At 43.4% G+C, this 27,997-nt stretch overlaps 1 protein-coding gene across 3 annotated transcripts in view; it reads right to left on the reverse strand.

The window, feature by feature from the left end:
- The window catches only part of LOC110507646 (neurobeachin), a 340,890-nt gene that overhangs the window by 174,923 nt on the left and 137,970 nt on the right, over positions 1-27,997 (reverse strand). For all 3 annotated transcript variants that reach the window (XM_036965229.2, XM_036965231.2, XM_090224708.1), the window contains 2 exons: positions 23,178-23,344; positions 7,274-7,398 (listed from right to left, as the gene is read on the reverse strand). In XM_036965229.2, coding sequence (XP_036821124.2) covers positions 7,274-7,398; positions 23,178-23,344 — 292 coding nt within the window. The remainder of the gene's footprint in view (positions 1-7,273; positions 7,399-23,177; positions 23,345-27,997) is intronic.

Below are 27,997 nucleotides of genomic sequence, written 5' to 3' on the forward strand. Positions count from 1 at the left end.
ACTGATCACCCCAATCCACAAAAGTGGAGACAAATTTGACCCCAATAACTACCATGGGATATGTGTCAACAGCAAAATTGGGAAAATCCTCTGCATTATGATTAACAGCAGACTCGTACATTTCCTCAATGAAAACAATGTACTGAGCAAATGTCAAATTGGCTTTTTACCAAATTACCGTACAACATACCATGTATTCACCCTGCACACCCTAATTGACAAACTAACAAACCAAAACAATGGCAAAGTCTTCTCATGCTTTGTTGATTTAAAAAAAGCCTTCGACTAAATTTGGCATGAGGGTCTGCTATACAAATTGATGGAAAGTGGTGTTGGGGGTAAAACATACAACATTATAAAATGAATGTACACCAACAACAAGTGTGAGGTTAAAATTGGCAAAAACACACAAATACAGTGCCTTGCGAAAGTATTCGGCCCCCTTGAACTTTGCGACCTTTTGCCACATTTCAGGCTTCAAACATAAATATATAAAACTGTATTTTTTTGTGAAGAATCAACAACAAGTGGGACACAATCATGAAGTGGAACGACATTTATTGGATATTTCAAACTTTTTTAACAAATCAAAAACTGAAAAATTGGGCGTGCAAAATTATTCAGCCCCCTTAAGTTAATACTTTGTAGCGCCACCTTTTGCTGCGATTACAGCTGTAAGTCGCTTGGGGTATGTCTCTATCAGTTTTGCACATCAAGAGACTGACATTTTTTCCCATTCCTCCTTGCAAAACAGCTCGAGCTCAGTGAGGTTGGATGGAGAGCATTTGTGAACAGCAGTTTTCAGTTCTTTCCACAGATTCTCGATTGGATTCAGGTCTGGACTTTGACTTGGCCATTCTAACACCTGGATTTGTTTATTTTTGAACCATTCCATTGTAGATTTTGCTTTATGTTTTGGATCAATGTCTTGTTGGAAGACAAATCTCCGTCCCAGTCTCAGGTCTTTTGCAGACTCCATCAGGTTTTCTTCCAGAATGGTCCTGTATTTGGCTCCATCCATCTTCCCATCAATTTTAACCATCTTCCCTGTCCCTGCTGAAGAAAAGCAGGCCCAAACCATGATGCTGCCACCACCATGTTTGACAGTGGGGATGGTGTGTTCAGCTGTGTTGCTTTTACGCCAAACATAACGTTTTGCATTGTTGCCAAAAAGTTCAATTTTGGTTTCATCTGACCAGAGCACCTTCTTCCACATGTTTGGTGTGTCTCCCAGATGGCTTGTGGCAAACTTTAAACAACACTTTTTATGGATATCTTTAAGAAATGGCTTTCTTCTTGCCACTCTTCCATAAAGGCCAGATTTGTGCAATATACGACTGATTGTTGTCCTATGGACAGAGTCTCCCACCTCAGCTGTAGATCTCTGCAGTTCATCCAGAGTGATCATGGGCCTCTTGGCTGCATCTCTGATCAGTCTTCTCCTTGTATGAGCTGAAAGTTTAGAGGGACGGCCAGGTCTTGGTAGATTTGCAGTGGTCTGATACTCCTTCCATTTCAATATTATCGCTTGCACAGTGCTCCTTGGGATGTTTAAAGCTTGGGAAATATTTTTGTATCCAAATCCGGCTTTAAACTTCTTCACAACAGTATCTCGGACCTGCCTGGTGTGTTCCTTGTTCTTCATGATGCTCTCTGCGCTTTTAACGGACCTCTGAGACTATCACAGTGCAGGTGCATTTATACGGAGACTTGATTACACACAGGTGGATAATATTTATCATCATTAGTCATTTAGGTCAACATTGGATCATTCAGAGATCCTCACTGAACTTCTGGAGAGAGTTTGCTGCACTGAAAGTAAAGGGGCTGAATAATTTTGCACGCCCAATTTTTCAGTTTTTGATTTGTTAAAAAAGTTTGAAATATCCAATAAATGCCGTTCCACTTCATGATTGTGTCCCACTTGTTGTTGATTCTTCACAAAAACATACCGTTTTATATCTTTATGTTTGAAGCCTGAAATGTGGCAAAAGGTCGCAAAGTTCAAGGGGGCCGAATACTTTTGCAAGGCACTGTATCTTCCCACAGGGCCATGGGGTGAGACAGGGATGCAGCTGAAGCCCCACCCTCTTCAACATATATATCAACGAATTGGCGCGGGCACTAGAAAAGTCTGCAGCACCCGGCCTCACCCTACTAGAATCTGAAGTCAAATGTCTACTGTTTGCTGATGATCTGGTGCTTCTGTCACCAATCAAGCAGGGCCTACAGCAGCACCTAGATATTCTGCACAGATTCTGCCAGACCTGGGCCCTGACAGTAAATCTCAGTAAGACCAAAATAATGGTGTTCCAAAAAAAGGTTCAGTCGCCAGGACCACAAATACAAATTCCATCTAGACACCATTGCCCTAGAGCACACAAATAACTATACATACCTTGGCCTAAACATCAGCGCCACAGGTAACTTCCACAAAGCTGTGAACGATCTGAGAGGCAAGGCAAGAAGCCAACATGCCAATTAGGATCTGGGTAGAAATACTTGAATCAGTCATAGATCCCATTGTCCTTTATGTTTGTGAGGTCTGTAGTCCGCACACCAACCAAGATTTCACAAAATGAGACAAACACCAACGTAGAACACCGAATAATGCATGCAGAGCAGAATTAGGCCTAATTAGGACTAATTATCAAAATCCAGAAAAGAGACGTTAAATTCTACAACCACCTAAAAGGAAGCGATTCTCAAACCTTCCATAACAAAGCCATCATCTACAGAGAGATGAACCTGGAGAAGAGTCCCCTAAGCAAGCTGGTCCTGGGGCTGTGTTCACAAACACAAACACACCCCACAGAACCCTAGGACAGGAGCACAATTAGACCCAAGCAAATCATGAGAAAACAAAAAGATAATTACTTGCCACATTGGAAAGAATTAACAAAAAAACAAAGCAAACTAGAATGCTATTTGGCCCTAAACAGAGAATACACAGTGGCAGAATACCTGACCACTGTGACTGACCCAAACTTAAGGAAAGCTTTGACTATGTACAGACTCAGGGAGCATAGCCTTGCTATTGAGAAAGGCTGCCATAGCCTGTCTTCTCTAGGGAGCCATGTCTGCCTATGTGCACACTGCCCACAAAATGAGGTGGAAACTGAGCTGCACTTCCTAACCTCCTGCCCAGTGTATGACCATATTAGAGACACATACTTCCCTCAGATTACACAGATCAACAAAGAATTTGAAAACAAACATACAACCCCTATTTATGCTTATTTATTTTCCCTTGTGTACTTCAACCATTTGTACATTGTTACAACACTGTATATATACATAATATTACATTTGTAATGTCTTTATTGTTTTAAAACTTCTGTATGTGTAATGTTTACTGTTCATTTTTATTGTTTATTTCCCTTTTGTATATTACAGTGAGGGAAAAAAGTATTTGATCCCCTGCTGATTTTGTACGTTTGCCCACTGACAAAGAAATGGTCCGTCTATAATTTTAATGGTAGGTTTATTTGAACAGTGAGAGACAGAATAACAACAACAAAAATCCAGAAAAACACATGTCAAAAATGTTACAAATTGATTTGCATTTTAATGAGGGAAATAAGTATTTGACCCCTCTGCAAAATATGACTTGGTACTTGGTGGCAAAACCCTTGTTGGCAATCACAGAGGTCAGACGTTTCTTGTAGTTGGCCACCAGGTTTGCATACATCTCAGGAGGGATTTTGTCCCACTCCTCTTTGCAGATCTTCTCCAAGTCATTAAGTTTTCGAGGCTGACGTTTAGCAATTCGAACCTTCAGCTCCCTCCACAGATTTTCTATGGGATTAAGGTCTGGAGACTGGCTAGGCCACTCCAGGACCTTAATGTGCTTCTTCTTGAGCCACTCCTTTGTTGTCTTGGCCGTGTGTTTTGGGTCATTGTCATGCTGGAATACCCATCCATGAACCATTTTCAATGCCCTGTCTGAGGTTCTCACCCAAGATTTGACGGTACATGGCCCCGTCCATCGTCCCTTTGATGCGGTGAAGTTGTCCTGTCCCCTTAGCAGAACAACACCCCCAAAACATAATGTTTCCACCTCCATGTTTGACGGTGGGGATGGTGTTATTGGGGTCTTAGGCAGCATTCCTCCTCCTCCAAACACGGCGAGTTGAGTTGATGCCAAAGAGCTCCATTTTGGTCTCATCTGACCACAACACTTTCACTCAGTTGTCCTCTGAATCATTCAGATGTTCATTGGCAAACTTCAGAGGGGCATGTATATGTGCTTTCTTGAGCAATGGGACCTTGCGGGTGCTGCAGGATTTCAGTCCTTCACGATGTAGTGTGTTACCAATTGTTTTCTTGGTGACTATGGTCCAGCTGCCTTGAGATCATTGACAAGATCTTCCCATGTAGTTCTGGGCTGATTCCTCACCGTTCTCATGATCATTGCAACTCCACGAGGTGAGATCTTGCATGGAGCCCCAGGCCGAGGGAGATTGACAGTTCTTTTGTGTTTCTTCCATTTGCGAATAATCGCACCAACTCTTGTCACCTTCTCACCAAGCTGCTTGGCGATGGTCTTGTAGCCCATTCCAGCCTTTGTGTAGGTCTACAATCTTGTCCCTGACATCCTTGGAGAGCTCTTTGGTCTTGGCCATGGTGGAGAGTTTGGAATCTGATTGATTGATTGCCTCTGTGGACAGGTGTCTTTTATACAGGTAACAAACTGAGATTAGGAGCACTCCCTTTAAGAGTGTGCTCCTAATCTCAGCTCGTTACCCGTATAAAAGACACCTGGGAGCCAGAAATCTTTCTGATTGAGAGGGGGTCAAATACTTACTTCCCTCATTAAAATGCAAATCAATTTATAACATTTTTGACATGTGTTTTTCTGGATTTTTGTTGTTGTTATTCTGTCTCTCACTGTTCAAATAAACCTACCATTAAAATTATAGACTGATCATTTCTTTGTCAGTGGGCAAACATATAAAATCAGCAGGGGATCAAATCATTTTTTCCCTCACTGTAGAGCTGTCTGGACAGTTGAGAAAGGAACCTGAGTAAAATAAGAAGCAGACGGTATCAGTATTGTGTGTGTGATATTAACATGGGCCACCTGCAGCACAGAGAGAAACCAGCTGGTGTGTGTGTGTGTTATCTGTAGGAGTTGAGAGGCCAGATGACATGCTGACCCAACAGTCAGCTCCCCCAGCACAGCCAGCTGCATCCCAAATGGCATCCTATTCCCTACACAGTGCACTACTTTTGACCAGAGCCTCTAGTCAAAAGTAATGCACTATGTAGGGAATAGGGTACCATTTGGGAAGCAGGCTCAATTACACAGAGACCAGTATGTGTGAGGTCAAAACTAGGGCCCAGAGTTTCTCCTGGAGGTCAAACTCCTGGTCCTCCTCATACTAGACCTGGCCCTCCTCATACTAGACCTGGCCCTCCTCATACTAGACCTGGCCCTCCTCATACTAGACCTGGGCCTCCTCATACTAGACCTGGGCCTCCTCATACTAGACCTGGGCCTCCTCATACTAGACCTGGGCCTCCTCATACTAGACCTGGGCCTCCTCATACTAGACCTGGGCCTCCTCATACTAGACCTGGCCCTCCTCATACTAGACCTGGCCCTCCTCATACTAGACCTGGCCCTCCTCATACTAGACCTGGCCCTCCTCATACTAGACCTGGCCCTCCTCATACTAGACCTGGCCCTCCTCATAAAAGACCTGGGTCATCAGGCATGGGCTAGAGAACTGGCCTAATGACTGCTCACCTCCATTCACTATGAAATATCATACCTCCCGATGTGTGCAGACAACTTGGAACAATAGGATTTAATAGCATCAGAGAAATGAATGATGTTTTATCTTGTAACATTGTTTTATTTGATGTGGATGCATTTTTTATTTAAAGGTAGACTCAGCGAAATGACGTTGCCATGGGCAGCACCACAGATATTGAGATGAGTGAGTTGCAAGACTTTGCTCTCACACAGTCACACACAGTATCTGCGCATGTGCACGGGTTCACATCACACTGTTACAGCGTGGAGGCCAGGGCACCAAGACAGCGGAGAAGTTGAGCCTCACACTTCAAGGCTCTTAGTTGTTGCGGAAATTTACCCACTATGCTGTTTAAATTCTGAATCTACGTCATATCACTGAGTCTACCTTTAAACTAAATACTTTGAGATGTTTGTTCTTTGTAGAGTTTCTAAATCAATAGATTTTGTTCCCCTTGTTTCTTTACTCCATCTGCTCTGCTAGGTTGCGTCCCAAGTGGCACCCTATTCCCATCAGTTTACAGTGCACTACCTTTGACCAGGGTCCACAGGGCTCTGGTCAAAAGTAGTGCACTATATAAGGAATAGGGTGCCACTTGGGACGTAGACCTGTCAGTTTGAGACTAAGAGCACAACAGTAAAATGATTAAGTCTATAAAAATAAAATGTTTCATTGAACGGATGTGTCATGTTCAATTGACAGAGGCAGTAAATATGTTGCTTATAAAAATGACAATAAACTTCTCTCAGCTCAGCAACAGGCCCTGCCCATAGTACACGGTTCAACCCAGGACCCTGAGGACACTGAGACCCTCTCATACTGTTATGTATCACCCTAACCCTAACATGTATCACCCAAACCCTAACATGTATCACCCTAACCCTAACATGTATCACCCTAACCCTGCCATGTATCACCCTAACCCTGTCATGTATCACACTAACCCTAACATGTATCACCCTAACCCTGCCATGTATCACCCTAACCCTGTCATGTATCACCCTAACCCTGTCATGTATCACCCTAACCCTAACATGTATCACCCTAACCCTAACATGTATCACCCTAACCCTGTCATGTATCACCCTAACCCTAACATGTATCACCCTAACATGTATCACCTTAACCCTGTCATGCATCACCCTAACCCTGTCATGTATCACCCTAACCCTGTCATGTATCACACTAACCCTGTCATGTATCACCCTAACCCTGTCATGTATCACCCTAACCCTGTCATGTATCACCCTAACCCTGTCATGTATCACACTAACCCTGTCATGTATCACCCTAACCCTGTCATGGTTCACCCAAACCCTAACCACTGAGTATTCCATCAGTAGACTAGTTACTTCTACAGACCTTGTAGAATAGAGGACACGTCAGAAGCAGATATCATTATAGCCGACAAGAAAAACTGTTGAATTAGGGTTGCTTGTTACAGTTTTCAACCACACATCAATCAATCAATTAATTCAATCAATCAATCTGCCAGGAGCATGCTGACTAACCATAGTCGTCCAGCATCTTGCAGGGGATGTCCAGGTGGGTGGAGCCAAAGGGGTTCCGTACGAATCTCCGCCTCCTCCGTAAGTCGTCCTCCCAGTAATCCAGACGCCAGAAGTCATTCAGCTGACTGAGAGACAGACAGAGATAGACAGGTTAGACTAAGAGACAGACAGAGATAGAGAGACAGGTTAGACAGAGACAGACAGAGATAGACAGAGATAGACAGGTTAGACTGAGAGACAGACAGAGATAGACAGGTTAGACTAAGAGACAGACAGAGATAGAGAGACAGGTTAGACAGAGACAGACAGAGACAGACAGAGATAGACAGGTTAGACTAAGAGAGACAGAGATAGAGAGACAGGTTAGACAGAGACAGACAGAGATAGACAGGTTAGACTGAGAGACAGACAGAGATAGATAGGTTAGACTGAGAGACAGACAGAGAGAGATAGACAGGTTAGACAGAAAGACAGAAAGAGATAGACAGGTTAGACTGAGAGACAGACAGAGATAGACAGGTTAGACTGAGACAGACAGAGATAGACAGGTTAAACAGAGACAGACAGAGAGAGATAGACAGGTTAAACAGAAAGACAGACAGAGAGAGATAGACAGGTTAGACAGAAAGACAGAGAGAGATAGACAGGTTAGACAGAGAGAGACAGAGAGAGATAGACAGGTTAGACTGAGAGACAGACAGAGATAGACAGGTTAGACTGAACGGCAGACAGAGAGAGATAGACAGGTTAGACTGAGAGACAGACAGAGAGAGATAGACAGGTTAGACAGAAAGACAGACAGAGAGAGATAGACAGGTTAGACTGAGAGACAGACAGAGATAGACAGGTTAGACTGAGAGACAGACAGGGATAGACAGGTTAAACAGACACAGACAGAGAGGGAGAGACAGGTTAGACTGAGAGACAGACAGAGAGAGATAGACAGGTTAGACTGAGAGACAGACAGAGAGATAGACCGGTTAGACAGAGACAGACAGAGAGAGAGAGACAGGCTAGACAGAGAAAGACAGATAGACAGGTTAGACAGAGCAGGTTAGAACACACACACACACACACACACACACACACACACTACATAAAGTTCACACACAGCACCACAACACCAGGATCCATCCCCGCAGCAGCAGCAGAAGCCACTACACTATAAATCACTAACACTCCCATTAACAAATACAGCATCAAATTACAAGTCTAAATGGCCCAGCTTGCCTCCTTTTTAACTATGTTTTTTAACTAGACTTGTAAATCATAGAGGTAGGACTCTCAACACAGGCAGGGAGGGAGACAGGGTGGGATGGAGGGAGGCAGGGAGAGAAGGAGGGAGAGGGAGAAAGGAGGGTGGGAGGCAGAGAGAGGAGGGCGGCATGGAGGGACGGAGGCATGGAGGGAGGGAGGGATGGAGGGAAGGTGGGAAGGAGGGAGGCAGCAACATGGGGTTTAATAATGATGGGGAGGGTCTGAGAACACTCCCTCCCTGTGTGTGTGTGTATGTGGAGCCATGATTAAAATAATGTGTTGAAATATTCATTGAAATGATTCCCAGAACCCTGGGGCAACCCAAAAGAAAATTGCATTTTTATTCATTATTAATAACAGCAAATTAGAGCCTTGAAAACCGGAGAGAAAGAAGGGAACAGCTCCAGCATGTGGTAACCATCTTGGTAAAAATGATTATTACAACATTTGCAGGGAGGACCTGGGAAGGAGGATAATTTTATTGCTCGCAGCTAATGCAAACCATTAAGCAGTGGGCCCTGCATCAGGTTACTAAGTGCAGCTCTGGCTGGACACATTTCAAAGGCTTTGTGTTTCATTCAAGGGGAACTAAAAGTAGAAAATCACTGCAAGTCATTTACGCACTCTAAACGAAGCTGTGGAGAGAAATATGGAGCGAGGGAGAGAGTGATGATTAAAGTAGAGCAGATGACAGTTTGGTCTGAGGAGATCCTCAGTCACATCAATGGACCACGTGCTTCATCTTCATCCTCTGCATCTAGACCAGAGTGAGGAACTACACAAGTCCTCCTGCTCTTCTGACCGTGTCCCACATGGCACCATATTCCCTATACACTGAGTGTATAAAACATTAGAAACAGCTTCCTAATATTGAGTTGCCATCAGAACGGCCCCAATTCATTGCGGCATTGACTCTACAAGGTGCCAAAAGCGTTCCACAGGGATGCTGGCCCATGTTGACTCTAATGCTTCCCACAGTTGTGTCAACTTGCCTGGATGTCCTTTGGATGGTGGACCACTCTTCATACAAACAGGAAACTGTTGTGTGTGAAAAACCCAGCAGCGTTGCAGTTCTTGACACACTCAAACCTGTGTGCCTGACACCTACTACCATACCCTGTTCAAAGGCACTTAAATATTTTGTCTTGCCCACTCACCCTCTGAATGGCACACACACACGATCCATGTCTCAATTGTCTCAAGGCTTAACAATCCTTCTTTAACCTGCCTCCCCTTCATCTACACTGATTGAAGTGCATTTTACAAGTGACATCAATAAGGGATCATAGCTTTCACCTGGTTTCACCTGGTCAGTCGATATCACGGAAAGTGCCGTTCCTAATATTTTGTACACTCAGTGTATAGCAACCTACTTTGGCCAGGGCTCTTTCATTTTCCTTTTACCAGTACAGAACCATATTAAAATGATGCCTCCACCTTAAAAATGATCCAGTCAGAATGTATTACCACCACCAAAAACAAGAACAACAACCCAGACAGCTGCCCAGTTACCAATCCACCTCCAGTTTTGGCAATCTGGCTAGCAGCCAGGGCTACCATTGTATAGTCAGTCTAAACAGATTAACTTGTTACAAGGGGATCACATCACCAAACCGCTCTATGAATATAATATGAATATAATATGAATTTAATATCTACAACTGTCAGTAAACTGAAGGCTCAGGAGACTTAGCAGGCCTTTGACAGCCACGAGAGCTCAGTCTCAGTTAAGCATCAATCAACTGTGTATGTGTGTGAGTGTGAGTGTGTGTGCAGAGTATCAGTGTGCCTAGAGCTTGTCCCCTGTCTGTCAGTCTCCCAGCAGGCTTGAAGCAGAAGAACAGAGATGTCAGTAGGTGGAGAGGCGAATCCACGTAAATTATATTGTAAACGCTAGATTACACAGCCAGAAAAATGGAAATACACTGAAGGCAGATGAGAGATTACTGTTACAGATTATAACCCCTAATTCCCACTACAAATAGACTGCCAACCGCGGTGGGGGAGGAAGGAGCTGCTTTGAACATTTCCTCTACACCACATTAAACACATTAAACACATATGATGCGTGAGATTTGATAATCATTTGTGTACAGCAACCTAAACTGCAAGCCAAAATGTTTTTATTTGTATCTAGATAATACAAATCAAACATTCAACAAACCAACCCCAACATTACAGGGATTGATTAACCAAGCAAACATGATGATTTCTCTCCCCCTGACCCCCCACCCCAACCTCATCCCCCACCATATGCTTTCACTTTGGAGGTAGTTTAGTAGTGAATGAAAAGGAGAAATAGAAAGATGAGGAGGAGGAGGAAAGGGAGAGAGGAGAAGGAGAGAGGGGCCAGTGATACTCTAAACCGTGTGGTTGGCACCAGACAGGTTCTGGACCTTCATACCAATCTGCATTACTGAAGGAGGCTGGGCCAGGCAGCTCAGTGTGGGTGGTCCGGGATGTCTTCCAAATGGCACCCTATGCAAACCCTATACTATGGGCCTTGGTCTAAAGAAGTGCACTATATAGGGAATGCTATTTGGGAGGCAGACTAGATGGTCTGGTGCTGGGGGGCTCTGGGGAATGGCTCCCATAGGGGGCTAACTCAGTTAGCTCACACACACACATCTAAAACACTAGACTCCTAAGGGCTCTGGTCAAAAGTAGTGCACTATATAGGGAATATGGTGCCATTTGAGACACAGCCCGAGAGAGAGGCCAAGGTGAGAGAGACAGAGAGCGACATCGTTCCTCCCTCAGTCTGTGAGTGTATTGAAAGTATTCGGAGCTGGGGTTTTTTATTTGTTTTTTTTTGTATGACCAAATCTTTATTTATTTTGTCATTTTTGGTAGTCTATGTGGTATTCTGAGTATACTGATGGTATTCTGTGTGGTATTCTGAGTATACTGATGGTATTCTGGGTGGTATTCTGAGTATACTGATGGTAGTCTGTGTGGTATTCTGAGTATACTGATGGTATTCTGTGTGCACTGATGGTATTGTAAGTGTATTGAATTTGATGATATTCTGATTATACAAATGGTATTCTGAGTGTACCGATGGTATTGCAAGTGTATTGATGGTATTCTAAGTGTATTCCAAGAGCATATTCGGAGCAGAGTAAGAGAGAAGGAAACAAAGACAGATTGCAAACTGAGAGGTGTTAAAACTGTGAAGTTCTCGTCGATAAATTCACTAAAATCCACCTAATAGGACATGTCCGATATTCTTCAGCATCTGAAGCTATATGTCTTCTCTGCTTTGCTGAATCCAATATGAGCACAACAAAGCTTCATTTCATGCATGAGCTAGAGAAATGCATGCTGGGAAATAATGTGACGCTAGAACAGCTTCAGACACAGATGTACTCCAGGCGGGTTACAAAGTCTGTTTGATACTAAAACAAAGATTTAGTATATGTCTGGCAGCCAAGGTCTTCTATTGATGTTAGGCTAACATTAGACTTGTAGAAACAGACAAATACTACTAAATGATATGAGGGTAAATACACAATAGTGAATCAAATCATTTGACGAGGCGCGCCCTTGGAATATACTGAACATTTCATCAATAGAGACTGTAAAGTGCGAGGCAGTGACAGCCAGTTTATCTCAATGGGATCTGTGAGGAGGACTGACTGGCTCTCCACTCCCCTGTTCTCCCCTCGTAGTGGGGCTTCATGACAGGCATAAAGAATGACTGAGGCCAAGCCTCCCAGAAACTGGCTAAATTTATTAGCCCTGTCACACATCAATCACACAAATGGATTTCAAACTGCATTTTAAAAGCTAATTTTCCAGACCTGATAACCAAGAGGAAACATGGTGGCCATTATTCACAGAAGCTTTTAGATTGTAGGTGCAGCACAATAAATGTGTAAAAAGACTATCTTCTCTCCTTTTTCCTCTGTGTATATTCAAATCCCATATCTCCGGAGTGTGTGTGTGTGTGTGTGTGTGTGTGTGTGTGTGTGTGTGTGTGTGTGTGTGTGTGTGTGTGTCTCGGGGCTGTGGAGACAGATTTAACACCCCCGCTCCACAGGGAATGTGTTCTGTTTGTAAAAGGCAGTAAAACCTGACAGCCATGACTCAAAATAAAACGGTGAAGAGGGAAATAAAAGGATTGAAAACAATTTTCCAGCACAAATACAGCCCAATCTAGGACAGTGGGAGCTGGTTTGTAGTGATGAACTAGGCTTGTATTGGCACTGGGGACAGTTATAGTATAGTGATATAGTATAGTTATAGTATAGTAGTAAAGTATAGTTATATATAGTGGTATAGTGACTGAACTCTGTACCAATGACACGACTCTACTTCCTCCCATTTTCCATTGAGATTATTCATCGGAGAGGAGAGAAGGAGGAGGAGAGGAAGGGAGGAATAGGGCAGGCTAATACTAATACTTGGTGTCTGTCAGGCCTGCACTTTGCTGCCTGCAGATAATATTAGAGGCTTGTTTAAGGCTGAACTGTCCATCAAAGTGCAGCTAAAATAACTACTTATAACACTGTATGTCAAAGCACAGCTACAATAACTAGCACCCACTCAGAAAGACAGACAGAGAAGCAGGCAGCAGAGACGGAGAAACTGTCTGTATCCAGCCTGTCAGGTCATTCTCACCTCCTCACTCCACGTTTGCGTCCAAAATTACACCCTATTTTATAAAAAGCCCTACGGGTCCTGGTCAAAAGTAGTGCACTACATAGGGTATAGGGTGCCATTTGAGACACATACCATCTCTAGCGCCTGGCTGTTGTATGCTGCCCCCCATCAAGGTCATATCTCTGTTAGAAAAACAACAAACCATTATATCAACAAACAATTACAGCTGACCACGTTGTCAATGACCCAGTTAAGAGTGTTCACTCCAGAGGGTTCTTCAAACAAGGTGGTCAACTGGACCATGGTTCTGATGTTTATTTCTAACATGTTTATTTCTAGTGAGGTCATACAGATAGTTCTACTGTATATGAACCATAACCCTCTGGAGGGACAATCATTCAGATAGAAAAGAAGTATACACATTTCAGTTAGAACAGAACTAACCATGTTTCAGTTAGAATAGAACTAACCATGTTTCAGTTAGAACAGAACAAACCATGTTTCAGGTAGAACAGAACTAACCATGTTTCAGTTAGAACAGAACAAACCATGTTTCAGGTAGAACAGAACTAACCATGTTTCAGTTAGAATAGAACTAACCATGTTTCAGTTAGAACAGAACTAACCATGTTTCAGTTAGAATAGAACTAACCATGTTTCAGTTAGAACAGAACTAACCATGTTTCAGTTAGGACAGAACAAACCATGTTTTAGTTAGGACAGAACAAACCATGTTTTAGTTAGAACAGAACAAACCTTGTTTCAGTTAGGACAGAACAAACCATGTTTTAGTTAGGACAGAATAAACCATGTTTTAGTTAGGACAGAACAAACCATGTTTTAGTTAGGACAGAACAAACCATGTTTCCGTTAGGACAGCACAAACCATGTTTCAGTTAGGACAGCACTATCTAAGTTTTAATTAGAACATAACTATAGTGGTTTCAGCATCAGCCAGTTTGTCCTGACAGAGAGGGCTAAAAAAGATTAAATAAAACACAATTATATTCTCTTTAAATGCTTCCATTTGAGACTGGGGGATAATTATAATAAATAGCAGTAATCAGTGACTAGTCTATTTAAAGAGGCAGGACTGGTTAGTGTCTCACCACACACACCCTGTCCTGTGAAGGGGGTGCCCTGCCCTGCGCCCCGAGCCCTGCGCCCCACACTCTGTGCCCCAAGCCCCGCGTGACACTGACACTAAACACACTCCAGAGCTCTCAGATTAAGTCCTTCTGAGAACAAATGGTCTTTCTTCTCTCCTCCGTCCACACTCTGTCCATCTACCAATGAGAGGAAGCTATTCATTGTCTATGATCTGTCAATGGTTTAGGCTCGGGTCACTGTTAACATGATTCACTGGTCAGTATTACCATGACACACTAAACCATTCTGCTCTGGGGACATGGCAACCATGTTCTAAAATGTAAGCATGGAGGAACTAGGGTTGCAAAATTCTGGTAATTTCCCCAAAATTCTCAGGTTTTCTACAAATACTGGATTTCCTGCTTATTCCCTTGTGATTTTCCAACTTGGATTTCTGTAAAACCTGAGAATTTTGGAAAAGTTACCAGAATTTTGCAACCCTAGGAAGTACTGCATGATGGTCTCTCAAAAACAAATAATCTACCAACCCATTATACTTCTGAAACCTGCCATATCACTCAAAAACCATGCAGTATTATACTGATATTTTTTAACACATTTAATACAGAAACATTCAACATCGGCTTTCAAACGTCTCCCAAAACAGGCAGCGTAGATGACGGATCCCTACGGATAGAAAGGTTTCAACCGGTCAGGTATAAAAAACATTCAGCCATCTAATTGACTAAAAAAGTCTGAAAACAAAACAATGTCTGTCAATCAGTGTACTATATCACTGACTGTCTTTGATCACCATGGTGACACATTATTCTACATCAACAGACAGACACAGCTAAATAAAACTGCATCAACATGAGGCGACTGGAAACCATATGGCCATGGATGGTGTATCAATTGTAATTCTTCAAAGTAAACAATACATCAAAGTAAACAATACATCAGAAATAAGATAATTTGTGTAATGAATGCATATTAACGCATTAAGAGTAAGACTACCATCAATACCCATCAGTAACAGTCAGACTACAGTCAATAACAGTCAGACTAAAGTCAGTAACAGTCAGACTACAGTCAGTGACAGTCAGACTACAGTCAGTGACAGTCAGACTACAGTCAGTAACAGTCAGACTACAGTCATACTACAGTCAGACTACAGTCAATAACAGTCAGACTAAAGTCAGTAACAGTCAGACTACAGTCAGTGACAGTCAGACTAAAGTCAGTAACAGTCAGACTAAAGTCAATAACAGTCAGACTAAAGTCAATAACAGTCAGGCTACAGTCATACTACAGCCAGACTAGTCAATAACAGTCAGACTACAGTCAGACTACAGTCAGACTACAGTCAGTAACAGTCAGACTACAGTCATACTACAGTCAGACTACAGTCAGTAACAGTCAGACTACAGTCAGTAACAGTCAGGCTACAGTCAGTAACAGTCAGGCTACAGTCATACTAGTCAGACTAAAGTCAGTAACAGTCAGACTACAGTCAGTAACAGTCAGACTACAGTCAGTAACAGTCAGACTACAGTCAGTAACAGTCAGACTACAGTCAGTAACAGTCAGACTAAAGTCAGTAACAGTCAGACTACAGTCAGTAACAGTCAGAATACAGTCAGTAACAGTCAGACTAAAGTCAGTAACAGTCAGTAACAGTCAGACTACAGTCATACTACAGCCAGACTAAAGTCAGTAACAGTCAGACTAGTCAGTAACAGTCAGACTACAGTCATACTACAGTCAGACTACAGTCAGTAACAGTCAGACTACAGTCAGTAACAGTCAGACTACAGTCAGTAACAGTCAGACTACAGTCAGACTACAGTCAGACTACAGTCAGTGACAGTCAGACTAAAGTCAGAAACAGTCAGTATACAGTCAGTAACAGTCCGACTACAGTCCGACTACAGTCAGTGACAGTCAGACTAGTCAGTAAGAGTCAGGCTACAGTCAGTGACCGTCAGTAATAGTGAGATTACAGTCAGTAACAGTCAGTAACAGTGAGACTACAGTCAGTGACAGTCAGTAACAATGAGATTACAGTCAGTAACAATGAGATTACAGTCAGTAACAGTCAGTAACAGTGAGACTACAGTCAGTGACAGTAAGTAACAATGAGATTACTGTCAGTAAAAGTGAGATTACAGTCAGTAACAGTCAGTAACAGTGAGACTACAGTCAGTGACAGTCAGTAACAATGAGATTACAGTCAGTAACAATGAGATTACAGTCAGTAACAGTCAGTAACAGTGAGACTACAGTCAGTGACAGTCAGTAACACTGAGATTACAGTCAGTAACAATGAGATTACAGTCAGTAACAGTCAGCAACTGTCAGTAAAAGTCAGAATCAGTCAGACTAGTCAGTAACAGTCAGTAACAGTGAGACTACAGTCAGTAACTGTGAGACTAGAGTCAGTGACAGTCAGAATACAGTCAAACTAAAGTCTGTAACAGTCAGACCACAGTCAGTGACAGTCAGTAACAGTGACACTACAGTCTACAGCAGAGTTTTAGTACGTCTGAACCCCTCCCTGCTAGCGCTGTAGACCGTTAATCTTTCATCAGAGGTGGGGCTCACCTCCCAGCTCTCTCTTCTCTCTCTCTGCTCCCCTATAACTGATGATAGTGTGAATGCTCTCCTTCAGAGGTAATTATCTGGCTGCAAGGTTAACTCCACCCCCAGGGAGGAGCTGCTGTACAGTAGGTCAACAACAAATAAAAGCGGACAGAAAAAGAAGAGCTAAAACAAAGGAACTTTACTACCACTACAAATATGTCGTTTTCCCCTCTTGAATATACATAGATACAGAGGACAGACATCACCAAGGCTGTGTTAGGGTTCCTGCTGCATTGATTTTCTAAATGAACCATCATGTCCAGCAGGATCATATTCACTGGTCCTCCATATACTTTCACACAGGACCCAGAGAGACCTTGATCTACCCCCCCCACACAATCTTTCCTCTCCTCCTCGTCAGAGCTGCTATTAGAATGGATAACCCGGCGAGGCGAGACAGCGGAGTGCTTAGCCAGGCAGCCAGTGACTGAAGGGTCCATTCCATCACTAAGTTATTATCCACAGGCAAAGTGTTGCCATTCATCAGAGACTGAGAGATGAAACTCTCTGTTAGTCAAGGGAAACGCCCGTTCCACTCCCCTCACCAAGGATCAATATATGCCACCGCTCTCTCCTCCATTCCTTCCGCTACCGAAAAAGTAATTATACAGGAGCAATGTTGCAATATTGACAATCGATAGCTCAGCCAGGTTGGGTTAAGGTCTGTAGAGGGGGGGGGGGTGGGGGGATTTAGGCAGCTACTGATGTCAACAGTGACACCTTGGAACAAAGGATGTCCTGTCTGTGTCTGTATGCCTGTCTGTCTGCTTCCACCTGCTCTACATCCTGTTAAGACGGCCATGTTGGAACATGTTGGAATGCCTGGGTTGCATCTGAAATGGCACCCTATTCCCTATATAGTGTAATATTTTGTACCATGGTTCACAGGGCTCTGGTCAAAGTTAGTGCACTATATAGGGAACAGGGTGCCTTTTGGGATGCAGACAGTGGTGGACAGGGGAGGTCTTTAGTGTCAATGGAGATGCAGACTACTCACTTATTTTATTTTGTTAACCTTTATTTAATTAGTCAAGTCAGTTAAGAACCAATTCTTATTTTCAATGACGGCCTATGAACAGTGGGTTAACTGCCTTGTTCAGAACAACAGATTTCTACCTTGTCAGCTCGGGGATTCGATCTTGCAATCTTTTGGTTACAAGTCCAACGCTCTAACCAACGCAACCCAGTATGTATCAAACTTGAATAAATGCATGTGTCAAAAGATAGTTCGCAGAATGCAGGTAGATCAGAGGTAGATGTGACTGAGTGAAAGGTTTTATAGTTCCATTTCATGAGAACTATAAAAACAAAGCCAACATATTATACTATTACTATAACAGAAAACAGAGTAGAAACGATATTGACATTCACAACAGTAAATAAGAGGATAAATACAAACTTGCCTTGTCTTCAAGGATGGTTATTATCATAGTTTAAGACTGGAAGTTAAAGACACTGTGTAATATTCTAGAATTAATTAATCAGCCTTGCCTTGACGTCTCCTTTCTCTTGACAATGCTGAACTTTATAATCCAGTGACAGGGGTCAGGGGGTCGCAGCAGAGGAAGGAGGGGCCAGAGAAAATCAGTCTCTCACTGGAGAAAATTCTAACATCCAATTTTCAACTTGATTTATCAGTGTGAAGCTCAAACTGAATGGGTGCCGTGATGGGAGGAGGGGGAGAGAGGGAGGAGAGGAGGAAGAGGGAAAGAGGGGTGAGGAGGGAGGGAGGGGTGAAGAAGGAGGAGGGGAGCTGTCTCAGAGCTGCATCAAAGGCTTCTCGTTGTGATTTAGCACAGCAGATCAATACAACCCTATACTGTTTCAATTTGAACACTATTGATTTTGTGATGTCGACTCAATACACTGCACATTCATCATCAGGCAAGCAGAAAGTATGATCCAACAGCCTACTAGGCTGATCAAACTGCCTTAACACAGCCCTACCACCTCCTGGGCTGATCCCACTGCCTTAACACAGCCCTACCATCTCCTGGGCTGATCCCACTGCCTTGTTTAACACAGCCCTACCACCTCCTGGGCTGATCACACTGCCTTAACACAGCCCTACCACCTCCTGGGCTGATCCCACTGCCTTAACACAGCCCTACCATCTCCTGGGCTGATCCCACTGCCTTGTTTAACACAGCCCTACCACCTCCTGGGCTGATCACACTGCCTTAACACAGCCCTACCACCTCCTGGGCTGATCCCACTGCCTTGTTTAACACAGCCTTACCACCTCCTGGGCTGATCCCACTGCCTTAACACAGCCCTACCACCTCCTGGGCTGATCACACTGCCTTGTTTAACACAGCCCTACCACCTCCTGGGCTGATCACACTGCCTTAACACAGCCCTACCACCTCCTGGGCTGATCCCACTGCCTTAACACAGCCCTACCACCTCCTGGGCTGATCACACTGCCTTAACACAGCCCTACCACCTCCTGGGATGATCACACTGCCTTAACACAGCCCTAACACCTCCTGGTCTGATCACACTGCCTTAACACAGCCCTACCACCTCCTGGGTTGATCACACTGCCTTGTTTAACACAGCCCTACCACCTCCTGGGCTGATCACACTGCCTTGTTTAACACAGCCCTACCACCTCCTGGGCTCATCTGGTTAATTCTTATAATAGGTTATATGATCGCAGAGAGATTTTGGATGTATCCCAAATGGCATCCTATTCTCTATGTGGTGCACTAATTTAGACCAGGGAATAGGGTACCATTTGGGATGCACCCATTGGCTTTCTGTCCATGTGCAGTGTCTCCTCGTCACAAAGAGTTACGATCATAATGGTGTCTACTAATTCAAAATACTATAGTTGTGTAAAAACTTTCAATAAAATGTGCACTATAGTCATTAGCTGTAGTTTAACCTGGGTGAGTATATTGCATATAGAATTCTGTTGATAAAACGCTCAACACAGATCAATATCCTCTGGCTAGTCTCCCGTCAGGAGTTAGGGTTAAAGTAAAAACAATCTCTGTGCAGGCAAGCATTCACACCTACTCACGCACGCACACACACACTTTCAACCAGCGTCACAAATTACACACAGCCCTTTCAGAATGCTGGAGGGTTTTCTATTTTACAAGAGCAGCAAAAGTTAATGTTGCATTGAATAAGACTGAGCTGCTACACTGCCCTGAGCTCATGAACATATTGCATCATTTTTCTTCTCCAGCAGGTCACCATTAAATGGGTATTTGTTGGAAGTTTTGCAGTATCATTTACAATGCTCCCCCGCTCAGCAACCTTTTGTTCCAGTACTAATGCTATCCCCGGAGAGAAATTCTATAAATATTTGAATACGTAAATCTACAGTAGCAGCCCGCAATTCAATCTTCTATGTTTTGCCAAGGTTACTTTACTTATACGCCTGTTTGGTCTGTTTTATGAATTTCTCTATCAGAACTGCATGGCATATAATCAAACATACTGTGTGTGTGCAAATATATACACAATGCTCCAACATCTGGTAAGAGGGTGAAGTAAGGCATTTAGCATGAACTACTGTAGGTAAGGATATCTATATTATTATAATAACATTCCAGCTGTAATTCAATCTGTACTATAGTTTGCATCCAAACGGCACCTTTTTCCCTATTCGGGTTGTACAATATGTAAGGCACAGCTGCATGGGGAAATAGGGCTCTGGTCAAAAGTAGTGCACTATACAGTATAGGGAAAAGAGAGACATTTGGGAGTCAGAACTTACTCATAGATGAATGGTCCAATGATGATAAATGTGCATCTTTCTGAGGTAATTGCATCTGTTTCCAGGACTGTGTTTGTCAGGTGGGATGATGCATGTATAAATCACTAAATCTATACGCCACACAACCCATTGAGATTACCAGCAGTCATTAAAACACTCCTCAAATCATTCAATTCAATCAACTGAAATCTCCTTACAAACTAAATGAAGGTTTATTGTATTTTTTCAACAAACATCTGACAACACAGCAGAATTCCTAAAGCCCTCAAAACATGATCCAGATGTGTTTTCTATCGATGTGAGTAAACAACATCCCCTTAATGAACATAGCTAACCATCTGTATGTCCGTGAACATATTTAACCATCTGTAATGCATTTTCAAAATCCAATAAGGAAAGCCAAGCTACTGTTTCAGTGAGGGTAGTCAATTACTGGAAGTGTTCTTTCTGTAAGGAAGGCAAGGTTTGACAGGACCTTTGCTGCACTTGCCACTCGCCAGGTCGTCATTGTGAATACAGAATTTGTTCCTAACATACTTGCCTGCTATAAAAGCTGGTTTTATAAGGAGCTTCCTAACAGATCATGGCCAATGTCATCAACATCCCAAAGAACATGCATGTCATGTGTCGTCGTGACAGTAACAGGGGGAAACATAGAGCGAACAGTAGTCTGGGTCTAAGAACAAAACCTTGTCGTACGCCTAATTCAACTTTAGAGGATTTCCCACGTAGTTGGACAAATGGACACTGCTCAGATTGGTGGTTTAAGCATCCATAGCATCACTATTCAGCACTGGCCCCCTTCAACCATTGAGTGTGTGTGTGTGTGTGTGTGTGTGTGTGTGTGTGTGTGTGTGTGTGTGTGTGTGTGTGTGTGTGTGTGTGTGTGTGTGTGTGTGTGTGTGTGGTGGGAAGCAGAGCTAAGGCTCCAAGGATCTGTAGTTTTCAAGGCCCAGGGGAGAGGTGTGGAGGGAATGACTCTGACCACCAACCACCACCAGGTGTTCTGCTGTGTGACTGAGGGTTGCTGAGAGACTCTACAACACTCTACACTCTACACACACAGACACACAGACACACAGACACACACACACACACACACACGCACGCACGCACACACACACAACTCCCCCCCAACCCCAGTCTGTTTGACCGGTGGTCGATCCCGAGGGGGGTTCAGTCTCTTTGTCTGTTATTGAGTTAGTTGACCTGGTCCCTGATCAACATCAAATCAAATTGTATTTGTCACATGCGCCAAATACAATAATTTTAACTCTCACCATGAAATGGCTTACTTACAAGCCCTTAACCAACAATGCAGTTTTAAGAAAAATAAGAGTTAAGAAAAAAGATTTACTAAATAAACTAAGGTAAAAATAAAAGACCAAGAATAAAATTACAATAACGAGGCTATATAAAGGGGGTACCGGTACAGAGTCAATGTGCGGGTGTACAGGTTAGTCGAGATAATTTAGGTAATATGTACATGTAGGTGGGGGTAAAATGACTATGTATCGATAATAGATCGTAAACAGCGAGTTGCAGCAGCATAAGCTGTTCAGCAGTCTTATGGCTTGGGGTTAGAAGCTGTTCAGCAGTCTTATGGCTTGGGGTTAGAAGCTGTTCAGCAGTCTTATGGCTTGGGGTTAGAAGCTGTTCAGCAGTCTTATGGCTTGGGGTTAGAAGCTGTTCAGCAGTCTTATGGCTTGGGGTTAGAAGCTGTTCAGAAGCCTTTTGGACCTAGACGTGGCACTGCGGTACCACTTACCATGCGGTAGCAGAGAGAACAGTCTATGAGTAGGGTGGCTGGAGTCTTTGGCAATTTTTGGTCCTTCCTCTGACACTGCCTGGTATAGAGATCCTGGATAGCAGGAAGCTTGGCCCCAGTGATGTACTGGGCCATATGCACTACCCTCTGAAGTGCTCTCGATGGTGCAGCTGTATAACTTTTTGAGGATCTGAGGACCCATGCCAAATCTTTCAGACTCCTAAGGGGGAAAAGGCATTGTCGTGCCCTCTTCACGACTTTCTTGGTGTGTTTGGATCATGATAGTTTGTTGGTGATGTGAACACCAAGGAACTTGAGGCTCTCAACCTGTTCCACTACAGCCCGTCGATGAGAATGGGGGCGTGCTCGGGCCTCCTTTTCCTGTAGTCCACGATCATCTCCATGTAAATGTGATCCTGGTGGATGCTGGGTAAATGACATTAGCTGGTGGTCCTTCCTTCCCAGTACTACACTAATTGTACATTACAGCTAATACTGGGAGTTCTGCTATCCAGCCTAGCCTTAGCTTGGCCTTTGGGCCAGCCCAGCTCCAGGTAGCCCCAGCCCTAAACCTTTCACCAGACCCAGTCCCCGTCAGTACTTCTGTGCCAAGCTGCCAGGCTGCTCCAGGCTCTGTGTTTGTTGGTGAGGCCTATCCTTCAGCCCCAGCCATATACCCGAGCTCAAGGCCTATCCTTCAGCCCCAACCCTATACCCTAGCCCAAAGCCTATCCTTCAGCCCCAGCCTTATACCCCAGCCCAAAGCTTATCCTTCAGCCCCAGCTCTATACCGTAGCCCTGGGTCTTACCTCTGTGCCAGGCTGCCCCAGGCTCCATGCTTATTGGTGAGGATGTTGAGTATCTTCTGTTTAAGCTGGTTGGCAGTCACATGGTCTCTGTGCTTGGCAGCGCTGATCAGGTGATCACACATCTTCTCCTCCTCCCTCCGATCAGCAGTGTACTGGGCACAGTTAGACTGATGGAGGGAACACAAGGAGCCATTTTATTATAAACATAGCCATGCTAATGCCATGCTAACATAATGCTAACCATGCTAAGCATTAAGATTATGCTAACACCCTGCTAACAAAATGCCAACACCATGCTAGGTGTTAACATTATGCTAAAACCGGACAGTATCCATCACTAGGATTTGATATTACTTGCACTTTGATTGTATGTACTTTTAAAGTAAGGTGTCCTTGAGTCTCTTGAAAGGTATTTGTCAAATATAACTGTCTGTCTGGTGTTAGCATGGTGCTAGCATGGCTATGTTATGTTTGTATTAATATGTCCTTGTGTTTCCTCCATTGCAATCCTGCGAAATTAGATACTGCATTCAAACATGTAAATGTGTGTGTGTCCTGCTAGGAAGCTACGCAAAGTGTGTGGTGAGGGAAAAGAAATGAAAACCATTCAATAGATCCACAGAGGATATTATAGAGTGTGTGTGTTTGTGTGCACGTGTGAGTAGATATTATAGCATGTGCTGTTAAGGTTAACAGAGCCAATCTCTGCTCCACTACATCAGCAGGGGACATGTTAGTGAAGAGGGATTTAAACACTGTTGCCGTCTGCTAATGTCCTTTGTTTCACATGGAGAAAAAGAGAGGAATTTTTCCGTTAGAAAGCTTTAATCCCATCTGTTTACATAGGAGTCACAATCTGTCCCTATATAAAACTAAACTGTGTCTGTGGATGAAGGGCAGGTTGGATAACAAAGGGAAGTAGCCTGTACTGTAGCCTACATGTATAAATTATCATTTGTGTGATGCGTTGATGTGTTATGTTGAAGTGGAGTCAGTGCCTTCGTACCAAACGGCACTCTATTCCCTTTATAGTACACCCGTTTTAACCAGGACCCATATGGCTATGGTAAAAAGTAGTGCACTATATATGGAATAAGGTGGGACTCACCCAGTGATCTCCTACAGACAATGTAGAAGCATCTAAAAAGGTCATCTAGATTCTAGAGGAGCCGATCAGGATCTGACTTCATCTTCTCCCTGCTAAAATAAGATTGTCTTGCTGCATCGCCACAGGGCTGCTCCTTCCTGCTCATATACTCAATCTAATTTGCTAACAGAAGCTGGAAGTGAATTGAATTTCCGGCCCTATATTTGAATTGTGTCGGATATTATGCCTCAACATATTCTTCAAATGGCAGATAACTCAATCTCTGCTTGTCATCTCACGTTACTATGTGACGCTGTGACAAATATCAAACCTTATTTATCACTTAACAGGATATGAGGCTGCTGCCCTGACACCAACCTAATGTAAAAATGTCTATCTGTCTGGGGATGGAGGGTAGAGTGAGGGAGGGGTTTTGAGGGGTAATAAAGTAGAGACATGGCTGGATGAAAAGTGTAGACTGTCTAGAGTTGTCAGACAGAAGGGATGAGGCCAGAGGAGGGATGAGGGCCAGGTAATCTCTGGGTGTTTCTCAAATGGCACCCTATGGGCCCTGGTCAGAAGTAGTGTACTGTACAGGGAATAGGGTGTCATTTGAGATGCAGCCTCCCTCGCTACTGGTGACATTGCATATCTATCCGTCTCCTCCAGTTGATCTTGCAGGTCAAGGAGCCTCTAGCAGAGGACTACAGGATATCTAACAGCTGCTTGGGGAAGGCTGCTGCCCCAAGATAAGAAACCCATCACTCCTCACATGTACAAGCTACTAACAGAGGTAGAAGAAGGGTCTGTGTGTGTGTGTGTGTGTGTGTGTGTGTGTGTGTGTGTGTGCATGCGTTTGTGTACTTGGGTAAGACACTTCCAATATGACTAGCAACATTGTGTCATCCCACTCCCTACCTTTTCTTGATGATAATTAAAGAAAGTGAGAAAGATATATATATATATAATACAGTGGGGCAAAAAAGTATTTAGTCAGCCACCAATTGTGCAAGTTCTCCCACTTAAAAATACGAGAGGCCTGTAATTTTCATCATAGGTACACTTCAACTATGACAGACAAAATGAGAAAAAAAATCCAGAAAATCACATTGTAGGATTTTTTATGAATTTATTTGCAAATTATGGTGGAAAATAAGTATTTGGTCACCTACAAACAAGCACGATTTCTGGCTCTCACAGACCTGTAACTTCTTCTTTAAGAGGCTCCTCTGTCCTCCATTCGTTACCTGTATTAATGGCACCTGTTTGAACTTGTTATCAGTATAAAAGACACCTGTCCACAACCTCAAACAGTCACACTCCAAACTCCAAGTCACACTCCAAACTCCAATGGCCAAGACCAAAGAGCTGTCAAAGGACACCAGAAACAAAATTGTAGACCTGCACCAGGCTGGGAAGACTGAATCTGCAATAGGTAAGCAGCTTGATTTGAAGAAATGAACTGTGGGAGCAATTATTAGGAAATGGAAGACATACAAAACCACTGATAATCTCCCTCGATCTGGGGCTTCACGCAAGATCTCACCCCGTGGGGTCAAAATGATCACAAGAACGGTGAGCAAAAATCCCAGAACCACACGGGGGGGACCTAGTGGATGACCTGCAGAGAGCTGGGACCAAAGTAACAAAGCCTACCATCAGTAACACACTACGGCGCCAGGGACTCAAATCCTGCAGTGCCAGACGTGTCCCCCTGCTTAAGCCAGTACATGTCCAGGCCCGTCTAAAGTTTGCTAGAGAGCATTTGGATGATCCAGAAGAAGATTGGGAGAATGTCATATGGTCAGATGAAACCGAAATATAACTTTTTGGTAAAAACTCAACTCGTCGTGTTTGGAGGACAAAGAATGCTGAGTTGCATCAAAAGAACACCATACCTACTGTGAAGCATGGGGGTGGAAACATCATGCTTTGGGGCTGTTTTTCTGCAAAGGGACCAGGACGACTGATCCGTGTAAAGGAAAGAATGAATGGGGCCATGTATCGTGAGATTTGAGTGAAAACCTCCTTCCATCAGCAAGGGCATTGAAGATGAAATGTGGCTGGGTCTTTCAGCATGACAATGATCCCAAACACACCGCCCGGGCAACGAAGGAGTGGCTTCGTAAGAAGTATTTCAAGGTCCTGGAGTGGCCTAGCCAGTCTCCAGATCTCAACCCCATAGAAAATCTTTGGAGGGAGTTGAAAGTCCGTGTTGCCCAGCAACAGCCCCAAAACATCACTGCTCTAGAGGAGATCTGCATGGAGGAATGGGCCAAAATACCAGCAACAGTGTGTGAAAACCTTGTGAAGACTTACAGAAAATGTTTGACCTCTGTCATTGCCAACAAAGGGTACATAACAAGGTATTGAGATAAACTTTTGTTATTGACCAAATACTTATTTTCCACCATAATTTGTAAATAAAATCATAAAAAATCCTACAATGTGATTTTCTGGATTTTTTTTCTCATTTTGTCTGTCATAGTTGAAGTGTACCTATGATGAAAATTACAGGCCTCTCTCATCTTTTTAAGTGGGAGACAATTGGTGGCTGACTAAATACTTTTTTGCCCCACTGTATATATATATAGAGAGAGAGAGAGAGAGAAAGAGAGAGAGAAATATATATATACAGTGCCTTGCGAAAGTATTCGGCCCCCTTGAACTTTGCGACCTTTTGCCACATTTCAGGCTTCAAACAAAGATATAAAACTGTATTTTTTTGTGAAGAATCAACAACAAGTGGGACACAATCATGAAGTGGAACAACATTTATTGGATATTTCAAAACTTTTTTAACAAATCAAAAACTGAAAAATTGGGCGTGCAAAATTATTCAGCCCCTTTACTTTCAGTGCAGCAAACTCTCTCCAGAAGTTCAGTGAGGATCTCTGAATGATCCAATGTTGACCTAAATGACTAATGATGATAAATACAATCCACCTGTGTGTAATCAAGTCTCCGTATAAATGCACCTGCACTGTGATAGTCTCAGAGGTCCGTTAAAAGCGCAGAGAGCATCATGAAGAACAAGGAACACACCAGGCAGGTCCGAGATACTGTTGTGAAGAAGTTTAAAGCCGGATTTGGATACAAAAATATTTCCCAAGCTTTAAACATCCCAAGGAGCATTGTGCAAGCGATAATATTGAAATGGAAGGAGTATCAGACCACTGCAAATCTACCAAGACCTGGCCGTCCCTCTAAACTTTCAGCTCATACAAGGAGAAGACTGATCAGAGATGCAGCCAAGAGGCCCATGATCACTCTGGATGAACTGCAGAGATCTACAGCTGAGGTGGGAGACTCTGTCCATAGGACAACAATCAGTCGTATATTGCACAAATCTGGCCTTTATGGAAGAGTGGCAAGAAGAAAGCCATTTCTTAAAGATATCCATAAAAAGTGTTGTTTAAAGTTTGCCACAAGCCACCTGGGAGACACACCAAACATGTGGAAGAAGGTGCTCTGGTCAGATGAAACCAAAATTGAACTTTTTGGCAACAATGCAAAACATTATGTTTGGCGTGAAAGCAACACAGCTCATCCCTCTGAACACACCATCCCCACTGTCAAACATGGTGGTGGCAGCATCATGGTTTGGGCCTGCTTTTCTTCAGCAGGGACAGGGAAGATGGTTAAAATGGATGGGAAGATGGATGGAGCCAAATACAGGACCATTCTGGAAGAAAACCTGATGGAGTCTGCAAAAGACCTGAGACTGGGACGG

This window comes from Oncorhynchus mykiss, chromosome 27, assembly GCF_057628025.1.
Source record: "Oncorhynchus mykiss isolate SJ-2025 chromosome 27, ASM5762802v1, whole genome shotgun sequence".
NCBI lineage: Eukaryota > Metazoa > Chordata > Actinopteri > Salmoniformes > Salmonidae > Oncorhynchus > Oncorhynchus mykiss.